General features: G+C 39.9%; 1 protein-coding gene across 1 annotated transcript in view; it reads right to left on the bottom strand.

The window, feature by feature from the left end:
• Positions 1-4,444: 4,444 nt before the first annotated feature.
• tpk2 (thiamin pyrophosphokinase 2) overlaps positions 4,445-12,620 on the bottom strand; it is a 12,493-nt gene continuing 4,317 nt past the window's right edge. The window contains exons 4-9 of the mRNA XM_037104890.1: positions 9,038-9,101; positions 8,823-8,953; positions 8,567-8,685; positions 6,391-6,523; positions 6,169-6,265; positions 4,445-6,079 (exon numbers count right to left, since the gene is read on the bottom strand). Of these exons, the coding sequence (XP_036960785.1) occupies positions 6,030-6,079; positions 6,169-6,265; positions 6,391-6,523; positions 8,567-8,685; positions 8,823-8,953; positions 9,038-9,101 (594 nt within the window). The 3' untranslated portion in view covers positions 4,445-6,029. The remainder of the gene's footprint in view (positions 6,080-6,168; positions 6,266-6,390; positions 6,524-8,566; positions 8,686-8,822; positions 8,954-9,037; positions 9,102-12,620) is intronic.

Genomic DNA, 12,620 nt, shown 5'->3' on the forward strand with positions numbered 1-12,620 from the left:
GTCCACAACTTCACATTGTTTGATATAGATTCACAATAGGAGTAAAAATGTGGGTGTGTCAGTTTTTTAGTCTGTGACTTGTAAAATAGGATTTGTGCACCTGTAATTAAGAATTTGTGAACGTGTAAGTGTTGCTCCAAAAGTGCTACTTCAAACAGCCAATCAAATGTTGCTATTCCAAATGTCACTGCTTCACTATTAATATTCATAATTTCCATTTTATATGCCACACAGAATTTATCTGGTCTTGAAAATATAATCAAACTTAAATTTCTCAATATAAAATTATTCTTAAGTGCAGTATAATAACAGAACAATCACGTCCACAGAAATGGCTACAACAGTAAGTGTTGTGTTGTATTTGTGGAGAGAAGAAGAGAAGTACACAACTCAGACTGTGTGACCTCAAATTTACTGATACACATACACAATCACTGTATACAACTACAAATTCCACTGTTAGATGTGCTCAAACCGTTTGCACCAATAATATCTTCATACTTTAGCTTTCAAATACAAGAAAAAATAAGGTAATCGTGTTTAGGATTCATTTGACCTTAAAATAGAATATATCAAGTGAAAGGAACTACACAAATCCTTGGAGGTAGAACTCTAGTTCTCTGAGATAAGTACAATGGTCTCAGCTGTTCTTAACTTAAGCTTTTTGCTTTGAGGTTGAGACCAGCACCAGAGGAGATCAGAGGGCTCAGTGCAGCCACAAATGTGTGCCTGCTTAACTAACTGTTGGAAGACTCCCAAGGCTTGCAGTGTGACTGTGCTTGTCTTCCAGTTGTGTCCTATAAGTCTCTAATTTTCATCTTACTCCTTTATTTCCCAGTGGAAACACACAGTAGACCAACCTTACTAAATGGACATGGGTTTCTGTCTCATGAACTAACATTTGGGACATATTTCATTCATTTAAATGGATAGTAGTTGATTTATTGGCATTAACTTATTTGAGTGTGTTATGAAAAGAGTGTCAATGAATGAACAGTCTGCTGGAACTGGAAGTGATTGAACTGATTTGGACTGTCAAACACCATGTATACAATTGGTATTAAAAGGTTGACGAGTTGAGATACGGGCCTTAACTTACCTCAGATTAGTGCTGGGCGGTATACCGGTTCATACCGAATACCGGTGTATATTTTCGTTATGATATGAATTTTTTAATATACCGCCATACCGCTGTATTTGATCACACAACGTTCAGAACGCTGCGCCGTGGAACACTGTTTAAGACTGGACCCTTTTCAATGTTGCGCTTCTAAACAGGCATGATGCGACGGCCAGGCTTAGTGGGGGTAAGCAGTAGTGCTCTGGTGTTATGTTATGTGAAGATTGATAGGATAGACATTGCAGTTCATCACTTCATCCGCAGACGTCAAGATAAGCAACTGGAAAGCTGCTGAGATCCGGGGGGTGCTAGCTCTCCTCGGTCTCTGTAGCTGTCTGCTTGTTAGCTGCTACTGCTCGCTACTTTCAAATTAAAAGCCCCCCCGCTAGGAACCCTGTTCTAAACTCCTATGGGGTGCAACGTAAAGCTCTTATTTTGAAGACAAATTCGACATGCTTCCTCTTAGCTGTCTGTTGCTTGAGGCAGCTTACAGAGGGGGTGGGGCGCTCCATTGCACGCTTCCTTGAATAGCGGGGGTTTAACATCGGTGTGTGTTTGACCGAGGAGGTGAGAATATGGGCCACGGGTCTATAATTAAGCAAATCTATGAAGTGTTGCCACATTTCTTCCGATGCATATGTTGTATGTCACTGTTCACGCCCAACTTTGTGCCTCACGTCATGCCACATGTTTACGCCGACCTCGGTGCTTTTTGGGAAGAGGGAATGAGAAACTGGTTGAGAGAGGACAATTACACCTCCCTTATACCTTTACCTTGCAGCAAATGTGCCGCCTTTTCAAACTATAGGGTAAGTCCTCTCTCAACCACTAGAAAATGCTGTGAACACCTGATTATGCATGGAAAAAAAATACTGTCATATACCGTGATATACATTTTTGGTCATACCGCCCAGCACTACCTCAGATAAAGGGAGGACCAGACCTGTGTGTGAAACAGTTACATTTGAGACATGATTTTAATTTCTGATCTGAAGTTGTTTATTTTAGTTAGAAGCCTACACATTTTCTGATCTGCTCCTGTTCCCATTTGCTATTTTGCAAAATCAACACTTCCTTCATGTTAACTGCCTTGATATGTAATGTGAATTTCTACAGCACCATCTCCATCCTACTTAAATAGTCATGTTGTGTAAGTTTCTCCTTCTTAACATAAGTACTGTTTTAAGTTACAAATTATTTCACCTCAATTTTTACTTTTATTTGTTGTTAAGAACCCAGAGAGGAATGCAGTCTTTTTGTACAGATTTAACTTAAAGTGAAACTCTTGCCAAAATGCAACCTAGGCTTTTTTTTGTGAATGTATATGAGTCAAACCTTCATGTAAAAGCATAGTTACGATGAAAGAGGCACTTTTAAGATTGACCGTGTTATCGTTTTCGGCTCAAACTAATTTTCAATGGAAGTGCATGGGGCGCTTAATAACACATACTCAATATACACATAGCTCAACTGAATCACATATGTCTGGGCTGCCATGACGACTGGGAGCGGAACAAGCTACTGTTAAGGTGAGTTGTTTAAAAACTCTTTTTAGTAAACTGTGTACACAATGTTCTCAGCGCTCATGTTCATGTGTAGAGACCCTGGTGATACTATGAGCAAAGTTTCATGTTGTGTCAAGCCTTCTTAGTGTTTTAAAAATAGTGATTTTAATGCTAGCGTAAAAGTACCCCATGCACTCCATTGAAAATGAGTTTGAGCCGAAAACGAAAATACAGTCTATCTTAAAAGTGCCTGTTTCATCGTAATTATGCATTAACATGAAGGTTTGACTCATATACATTCACAAAAAAAGCCTAGGTTGCATTTTGGTGAGAGTTTCACTTTAAGTTACTCCCAGTAGCTCATATGACAGTTTTTTGTTTTGTTTTTCAAAAAAAATAAAAAATTGCAGGCAGTGTTGAGTTTTGTTAGGAAGCAAATGGAAATAATTATAGAATTAAAACAAGCTAACACTTTAAGTTCCTTGTAAAAAGCATTAGTTAATAAGGCCAGATGGGTTCTTATAAGATGCTTATTAACATTAACAAAGGCATTTATTTAAACATGTTTATTGTTAGATATTAGGACATTTCTAAACACGTATAAGAAAATACTTATGTCATTGTTAAAACTTTACTTAGCAGTTTTGTTGCTTTTTAAGATTAATAAAACTTTATTATGCATTTATTAACCATTAACTCTGCACTTGTCAGTTAACTTTCGAAAGCAGATTTAAGGTTAACAGATCCTTTATTATGCATGAACACTTTTTGCATGTCCCATCTAACAACATGCTTATTATGCTATTATTAAGACTTGCATAGTCTGAGTAAGAAAGACTTAATGAAGCGTTATTGAAAATGAAATTCTGTTTGAGAAGTCAAGGTAGGGAGTATGAAATGACTCTGTTGCTGGAACAAGTGCTGTGGAAATATACATCTAATTTTAGTGTGTAAGATATAACTGTATAATTTGTCCCCTCTCTTTTAAACCCAGCTATTATTTGTTGTTTGGCTGTTAGACACACTTCTTAAACACCAGCTCTTATTTGAAAATTGACCGTGTACCTGTATGTCAGTATGTTTGTTGGGAGCGTGTTTTGTTTCCAGTTATGATGCCACAACTGTACTTTTTTTGCTTTAGATTTTGTTGTGTTATTTTAACTCTATGTGATATTCTACTGGCTTACATTGTATTATTTGCACACATTTTAAAACAAAAGGTCAGTGTAGTGCGCACTTTGACAAAAAAATGTCAGCTTATGAAATGCAACTATTTGTTATTTGTAAGAGGAATATTCTTTTGTACACAAACATATTCTCATTTTTCTCAGTCTTTTTTTTTTTTATGTATTCCAGAGGAAAGAAATTGTAACTTGTAAAGGCATCTTTTACTTGTGTAAAAGATGCCTTTGTCTGCTACAGATGAATCAGTCATCACAAAGTTTCCAAAGATAGTCAATTAGTCACACTGTATTTAAAATGCTAAATATTTTCAGTTGAGTGTACTGTGCAGCGATTGGCTTATGGCTGTCATGTAGCTGTAATGAGTAACTTTAATAAATTGAGACAGAATGTATGAACCCCAATAAAAACACAGTTTCTGTTATAAATGTGTTGTCTCAAACTATTTTAACAGACTTGACACAGTTCAGCTAGACATAAGTGTTTTCAGTTGGATTCTCAATGACAGACTATGAAAAGTAAAATCTTTGGTGTGCCCCTTCACCAATTTTACACATTAAAGGTGTTGTGGAGCACTATTACATATGTGAAAAAGTAATATAATGTATTTTGTGGTTTCAGAGGAAGCTGGATGTAATCTGATAAATTGCCTCAAGTGATGTCATGCAATGACTGTGTTTCATTATGGGGAATGTAGGCACCAGCAGAACCACATATCATTTTTTATTTTATGCATTCAACTTACTTTTGGAAACATGGCACCCACAATGCAATTAAGCCTTTGTGTGACATCACTGGAAGAATTTCAGTTTACTTGCAGCTTCAGCTGGAGCCACAAAAGGCTTCAGATTTCTTTTTTCACATATGCAGTAGTACTCCCCAAAATCTGTAAACACACTTTACTGTGAACAATTGGTGGTTACTGTTCAAACAAAAAGGGAAAAAAACCTTTATTTTTCTTGCTAAATTTGTAGTTTGCATTGTCAGCGGTAATAAAATAGATTAAATATTTCACAAAGGACAATCAGCACCTTGGAACAAGTTTAATGATTCCATGTAATGAACAGTGCTTGACAAGATTACTTGGATTGGAAAAAATGGGATGTAGTCACCCTACAAGACTGAAGCGGTGAAGCTTGTTCTTGATTTTGGGAACACATACCTTGGGTCTCATTTATAAAATTGTTCTTAGATTTATACATGAAGATATCAGACTCATATCAGACTATGCTTCGTCTCTGTCTCATCTGGTGTCCTATACAAGCCTGTGGATGATTTAAGTTTTTAAGTGCTACTGGGCTGGGTGGATTTCTTTTTCAAGGACTCAGTTTGGATTTTCCATGACAGTACAAAGGATGTGACTTTATATATACATTCTCAAGTGCCTCATCTCAGTGCCTCTCCCGGCTCTGCTAACAGAGAGCAACAGTAGCTAATGTTAGTTTAAAAGTGGGGTCCGCGTACATGAGCTAATAAACGGCTTCCACCACAAAACAGAAGTTCCGCAGAGCCCCTTTAAGCAGGTTCTAAAAATTCCATTTGAAACTAACCTGTGATATGTTGACCTTAAATCAACTTAAATGGATGGCACTTGCCTTGTGGTTTCCCCTTCCATAATGCAGCACAAATGAGGGTTCAGTCAAGAAAAGTCATGGAACAAAAGATTAAATTGAACTTTGAATATGGTAGACCATATTCAGTGGCCTAAATAGAAGGTTGAGTGTGTGTTGCCACCGCATATTGTTCAAAAAATCTCACTGCAGACTTGGACAGATGTTTCACAAACTGCAAAACCCATATATAACTAAAATCACTTACTCGTGTTTATATTTTGTTTAGAGAAAACATTATTGCCACATCAAAATTAAGGTTTTACAAATTACTACCTACACTTATGTCATACTTGAGATCAAAACTGATAATAAGTCTGTTTTATAAATGAGGACCCTGTGGACTGTTAACTGACTGACTTGGTGGGTTGCTCCAGACCAAACAATATCCTGAATCCAGTTCAGGAGGGAGCAAAAGAACTCCAGTCGACGGTTTCCTCTGTCGAGCTGCAGGTTTCTAATCATAATAAAGAAATGGACAGAAATGGACCATCAACCTCAAACGTCCTCAAGAAACAGAAACAAGTGCAGTTGTCTACAATACAGCACTAAGAAACAGTGCAACATCCAGCAGGTGGTGTCTTGGCCTGACAGTGGGCTCAGTCCTCAGCTTCATTCTAATGTCTGATGGAGTCCTGCCACAAATTCCTGATAACATGGCTCTGAAATAAAGAGCATAAGGGACTTTGTTTAAAAAAGAGATGTGAATTAGTCGACTGATGGGATGGAAATTACATGGATGGCCGCAAACCTGTGTCTGGCTCAATAAATGAATGTCTAATGAGGAAGTCCAAGACCACCATGGCACAGTTGGGTTTGAAGTCTTCAGTGGCCAACAGGTCCTTCACCTAAAACCAAGACAGAGCCATCACATCCTTTCTCTCTCATATTTTCATCACATCTTAATCTCATTTTTTGTTATTGTTATTTTCAATGTCTCCCCTCAGAATACTGTTATTTCAGCAATACTAACCTCATCTATGGACAGGAGGTAGAAGTCTTGCACCTCTTTATCCCCTATAATGGGCTTGAAATCCAGCGGAAGTTCCAAATCAAAGACAAACTGAGTTTCTGCATAGACCCCTTCTTTGTCCTCATAGGTGTAGCTGAAAAATTAAGTTAAAAATTAGTAAGTTATGGAATCAGGAGACTTTTGTCTTTTTAATATTTATGTCCATCATAGTATGAGATTCCTGTAGAACAGAGGGTCACTGCCCATGAAAATGGTTCACCGGTGAGCCTGAAGGGCAGATACCAATCTGTGCCCCTTTTCATTTTCACCCATTTCTTAAAATGTGCCCTGTGGAGTTGTCATGAAAACAAAAACAGAAATGCTGCTTATATCCAGTGTTTCTCACCAAAATGTGTTGTGTTTCATTTTCAGAGTAATTTTAAAAAACTTTTCCACAGTTTATAGCAGTGGTCTCAAACTGCTGGCCCCTGGTCCACTTCCAGCCCCCCTCCCTCTGGCACGTAACCTGATGTCAAAAATATGATGGAGCCTTTGCCTTGACGGCAAATCCACCGCCGTCTTGTCACTCCGCTCTACCAACGTTACTCTCTCAATGCTAAAAGTTAAATGTGACTGCCACATAATTAGTGTAAGTCTTGAGTTATGGCCAAAAGTGTGTTTTGTGAGTGACCTTGACTTTTGCCCACCAAATTCTAATCAGTTCATCCTTGAGTCCAAGTGAACGTTTGGGCAAATTTGAGCAAATTCTTTACATTTAACAAGAATTAATGGATGTACTGTATGTACATACAAACAATACAAACAAACAAGAGGCATAAAAACAACACTCAACTATTTTTATTTCATAAAAGGCCTAATTCATTACAACAGCCTGCTAGTTATAGTTTTTAATCAAACAAGAGGAAATCGTGCATTCGTTGGAAACTATTTTGAGCGGCAGATTAATCCGCAGCTGATGCTCTAGTGAGTATTTAGGGCAGCAGGAAGGTGTGTGTGTGTGTGTGTTTTCATGGTGATGATGAAGGGATATTTCACTCACTGCAGTGATGTGGCACAATGATTTGTGAACAATGGAACCTCTATACATATGGTACAGAGAGATAAAATATGTATTTCAAGCACTGACAATAAATCACAAGATGTCTCCTTTAAAAATGTGTCATTTTTAAAATATGGCCACAATCTGAAAGGAAGCGCTGTATGTCTTTAAACATGTAGGCAGCATATCTCCAGAGTAACTGACAACTACAGCTCTTTGCGAGCTAACCTTGGCTTTAACTAGCTACAGTTAGCTAATTAGCTCATTTAGCTATGGAGCCATTGGCTCCATAGCTAAATGAGTTCAGACGTCTGAACACAGGTGGAAACCATAAGGGGACTGAATATGGCCTCCTAGACTGACAGATGTCAGTCTGAAGAAGAGGAATTAGTTTAGAGGTGATTTACAGCAGCTCTGACCAGGACTATGACTCAGGATGAGTAGACACAACAGGTGGGGATAGTAGAGGCGTGAAGTGGCAGAGGAGAGACAGTCAGGTGAAAACAATGGCAGAAAGGCAGCATATAATCACATCCTACTCTGCAAAAGAGCTCTCCTTTGTTGACATTCTGACACTTTTACCACTTTAATACCACTTTTCCACAGGTCAAAAATCCCACTTAAACTTGCTAAGATGGGGCAATGGCAATGTGTAAACTCGGCATTTACAGCAAAGTTAATGACCCTGCAGTAGGCACAGGTTTTTTTCCCCCTCAGCTCAGCTTTGATCTAAACTTAAGACCTGGGTGAGCATGCTAAATTCCGCTGGGCGAAGTGATGATGCATTATCATCATCCGGTGGTGGCATGTAAATAAGGAAGGAATTTGGGATGCAGCCAATTTAAGGATGTCTTTATTACTGGACAAAGTGTTGGAGGTGGAGCCCCGTTCATTCGTATAAAAGCTGCTCAGTGGTGATTTGAAGCCAGAAAAGCTTGAGTTCCCGCCTATGAATATACCTGGATCACCGACAGATGGGCTGCACATACAGTTAACACTGTTGGTTCTTCATTTTCAGCTGATAATGGGAGTTTAATTTTTGAACGTTCTGATCTGAAATTCTGGCCATATTTTACACATTGCCTCTTTATCTCCAAATGATTGGGGTGCTTTTATGAGTGGTGGTGTTTAGCTCACCTTACTGTGGTAACAGGACAAGCCTTCTCAGCAATGGCTGCTGGGATACAAGCTTCCTCCTGACATTCTTTGACCAGAGTTTGTTTGATGCTGAGCCCAGCCGCCAGACCCCCTGCTGCCTTCCAAGGTACAAAAGACAAGCCTTTTTTGATTGTACAGCTCTGAATTTTATGAACTTTGCATTTAAATGTTGATCTTTTATGGATGTTTGCTGAATCTACTAAGGCAGACAGTGTCAGTTACAACTTATACTCACCACATTGTCCAGAAGTCCAGGGTATGTCTGCTTAGCGGGGGAGCGTCGTGCCAGCCACATGCTGACCTCGCCACTGCTACTGACAGTGTAACCATTAAGATGGACCCCATACCGTTTCACCCCAAAAAGACCTGTAGTGTAGCGGCATGGTCAGCTCAGTATAGGCTAATATTAATCAAACTGTACATGGTGCTTTCACTGTGTGCCAAACTTACATGTTGCAGCTCTTTCCATCCACATCAGAGGAGGGTCGGAGAATTTTGACATCACGCTGTATTTCTGAAAGATAAAGAATGCTTCAAACATAATTTAATATGATGCAAATTTTGCTGATTGTTGGACAGTCCAGTATGATATGGAAGACGCAAGTGATTACAAAGAATATCCCTGGAAAATTTCATGGTGTCTTTTTGCTATTTTTCAGACCATCTGCCTCTGGTCAGAGGACATTTTGTCCTGAATCTAGCAGGAGAGAAAAAGCAAGAATTGTCTGCAGGGAACTGTGAATATCTGCACAAATTGCAAACTGCTGCTCAGGTGCTCAGAGCTGGCCAATACCTAATCAGTAATAACCAGTAATAAACAAATAATTCATTAGAGTACCTGTTGATATTTTTTTAATTAAAAAAGTAATCTTAAATTATAAATCCTTCCTCTAGGAAGTTCTAGTTCAAACTGAAATGTAAACAAAGGTACTCAATGTGTTAGGTATAAAATAGTGCAACCATAGTTAAACTGAGATAATGCCATTGTTATAGGACTGCATGGTACATTTTTGTCTGACATAAACATAGACATAACTGCGGTCCCTCCGCCCTCCAGCTAGACACGAGGGGGTAAAACATTGACACTGAACCTCTCTTCCCGGAGGACAGTGCTATCCACGGGCGCACAGTGCAGCGGCCAGGGTGAGACCAGCCGCGCTGGGAGTTTACTGTCTCCGAAAGAGTGGTGCGTCAGACATCGGCTACCCGCCCCCACAGCTCCAACAGTGTTTCCGCGGCGCATCACCCTCCAAACCTCGAGCGAGGTTGCACGCGAGGCGCTTCCAGCTGCTGGAGGCAGAGACCGAGAGGCGTCCAGTGAGGAACAGGTGGTCAGGGGCTGCCGCTTGCCGGAATTGATTCAGAGGATTTTATGAATCGATACAGATTTGGGAAAAATATATTGCAATGCATTGATGAATCGATATTTTTACCGGCCCCTAGTCACATCAGATTCTACTTTCATTTGGATGAAAGGGAGGGAGGAGAGCTCAGAGATTACTTTTGAACACTTTTTGATTTTAAAGTGGATTTATCTTCATTGCCGTCAACCTGACTGCAGCAGCAATCTACAGTGATGACCTCTCCAATGACCTCTGTAATGTTGTCTGCTGAGTGGAGCTGGACAGGTGCTTCACTTCATGAATGTAATATTACAGAGTGCAGACGGGCGAAAGAAAAGAGAACCACGGTCTCTGGTGGGTGCTGAGTTCAACGAGACATTGACATGAATTCAAACACCCAGACACTAGCTTACGGCTAATGTACAGTGAAGTTATCTGGCTGTTGGGGGTGAATAATCACTTGCGTTAATAAAGTGAATAAACAAAAATGATCCTGCAGCCATACTTGCAGGAGAGAAACAAGCACTACTGCTGCATAGCATAGCAACAGGCGACCAAATGAAACACACCGTTACCTTGAGTAAACTTGTGGATTTCTTCTATGATAAATTATATATTTTTTTAAATCTAAAACCTCAGACTGAGGCAGCCCGAGCCTGACACCAGTTAGTTTTATTCAAGCATAAGTACCAAAAAAGGATTTGCCTACCTGGGCCCCCTGACAGGTAAATGGCCAATGCCGTATCCACAGTAAATTTAAAAAAAAGTTGTTGCTGCTGTAACTGTTGTAAGCACCCAAAGATACTTCTCAAAACTTAAACTAATTAAGACATATCCGAGAAACACCATGGCACAGGAAAGACTGTCAGGGCTGGCTGTACTGAGTATTGAAAATAAACGCGCACGCAGTCTGGACTTGAAGAGGGTGGTATGGGATTTTGCTCATCGATACGCCAAAAGATCAAAGCATGTACACTCGCCTGATCTGTTTGATTAAGTGATTTGAAAAAAAAAAAAAAAAGGTAATTTAGCTGTAAGGGAAAAGCTTGTTTTGTCCTCACAGTACAGTTGTAGAACAATGTAAGTGGGCTTTTTACAGTGCCTTTGATTATGAAATCCTGCACTCTGCGACAATGAGTAAGAGGAAGAGTCAAATGCATAGGACCATGGACACATGATGTGTGTGTGGCATGGTATGTGTAGCAGCGGTCGCTTCCCACATCAACAAATAATGTGATTAAATGTGTGTTATCTAGCAAGAGTTGGTCAGTGAATTTACCAATTACAATTCTGTCCCACCAGTCTTGATATGATGTGTGTGTTACATTTGCTTATCAGCGGGCAAATGAGATCCAAATGGTCTGTCAAGACACATTTTAATGCCTGTGAACAGATGTACTTAGAGCTGTCCACTTGTCATCTGATCAAAAAGGTAATAAATAAAGTGATAATACCAGGTGATAAGAGCCTCTAAGACACATGTTGCAGACCGCAGATCGCCCCCCACCGCACAACCCAAATAAAAAAATGTTTTTAAAATGGGACCCCCCCCCAAGGATAGTCGCGGGGGGCCCCGCACGTTTACCTTACTGTGCTGTGTGTAAGTGCTTGTATGAGTAGCTGTTTTTTTACTGGGCAGCAACCCTCCAATTTGGCTGTCCTTTTTATGGCTAGGTCCACGAATTTAGACAGATGGCGGTATACTGAGTGTCTGTCTTGGTCCGCCAATATGACACCTAGGAGGGTACACTTTTTGCCACCTCCATTGCAATGTAAATCCAAGTCGTTGATGTGCCGGCAATTGCATGACATGAGTGGAGGTGTCGATGACGTACACTGTTGTGCGAACCATAGCCGGCAGTTTTGAAACCAGTTGATCACAGCATTCAGTTCATCACATCATCCACGGATGTTATGATGAGCAACTGGAAAGCTGGATGCTGTGGGGGGGCTGCTGTGTATAGCTAGCTTCATTTGGCGGCAAGCTACTAACGGTTGCTACTTTCAAATTAAAAGCCACCCACTAAGAACCCAGTCCAATGGGGTGCAATGTAAAGCTCCTATTTTGAAGACAAATTTGACCTGCTTCCTGTTAGATGTCTGGTGCTTGAGGCAACTAACAGAAGAGGTGGATTTCATCAATGTTGAGATTCAGTTCCTGTCGGTCAGTTTGTCAGAAAGAATTGTTCATGTAGTTCGTTCTTTCATTCAGTTGCGCTTCAGGTACAGTGTTGTTTTGCAGTGAATCATGTAATGCACAGTTCTCAGCTCCTCGGGCAACATTGTAGATCATGGCAAATACATAGCTGCAACGTCATGATTATGTATACTTTTAGACAACACAACAGTTAATAGTTAAAGTCGGCTAGCCAAGAAAGCGTGATTGACTGAACGAGAACGACAGGACAGAAATCAGTGACGGAACGAGAACAAGCGGTGAATCATGTAATGCACAGTTCTCAGCTCCTCGTTCTCAAACGATTGTGCTAACGGTCAACATAGCACTGTAGTTCAAAGCAAATACATAGCTGCAACTTCATGATTATGTGTACTTTTAGACAACACAGCAGTTAACAGCTAACAGCTAGAGCCTGTTTCCTCTGAAATCACCACAAGAAAGAGCACCATTGTGCATCTAGTTTGTGTAATTATCATGCACACCATATACGAAGTGTACAAAGATGTAGCTT

Source organism: Acanthopagrus latus, chromosome 7 (genome assembly GCF_904848185.1).
Source record: "Acanthopagrus latus isolate v.2019 chromosome 7, fAcaLat1.1, whole genome shotgun sequence".
NCBI classification, from domain to species: Eukaryota; Metazoa; Chordata; class Actinopteri; order Spariformes; family Sparidae; genus Acanthopagrus; species Acanthopagrus latus.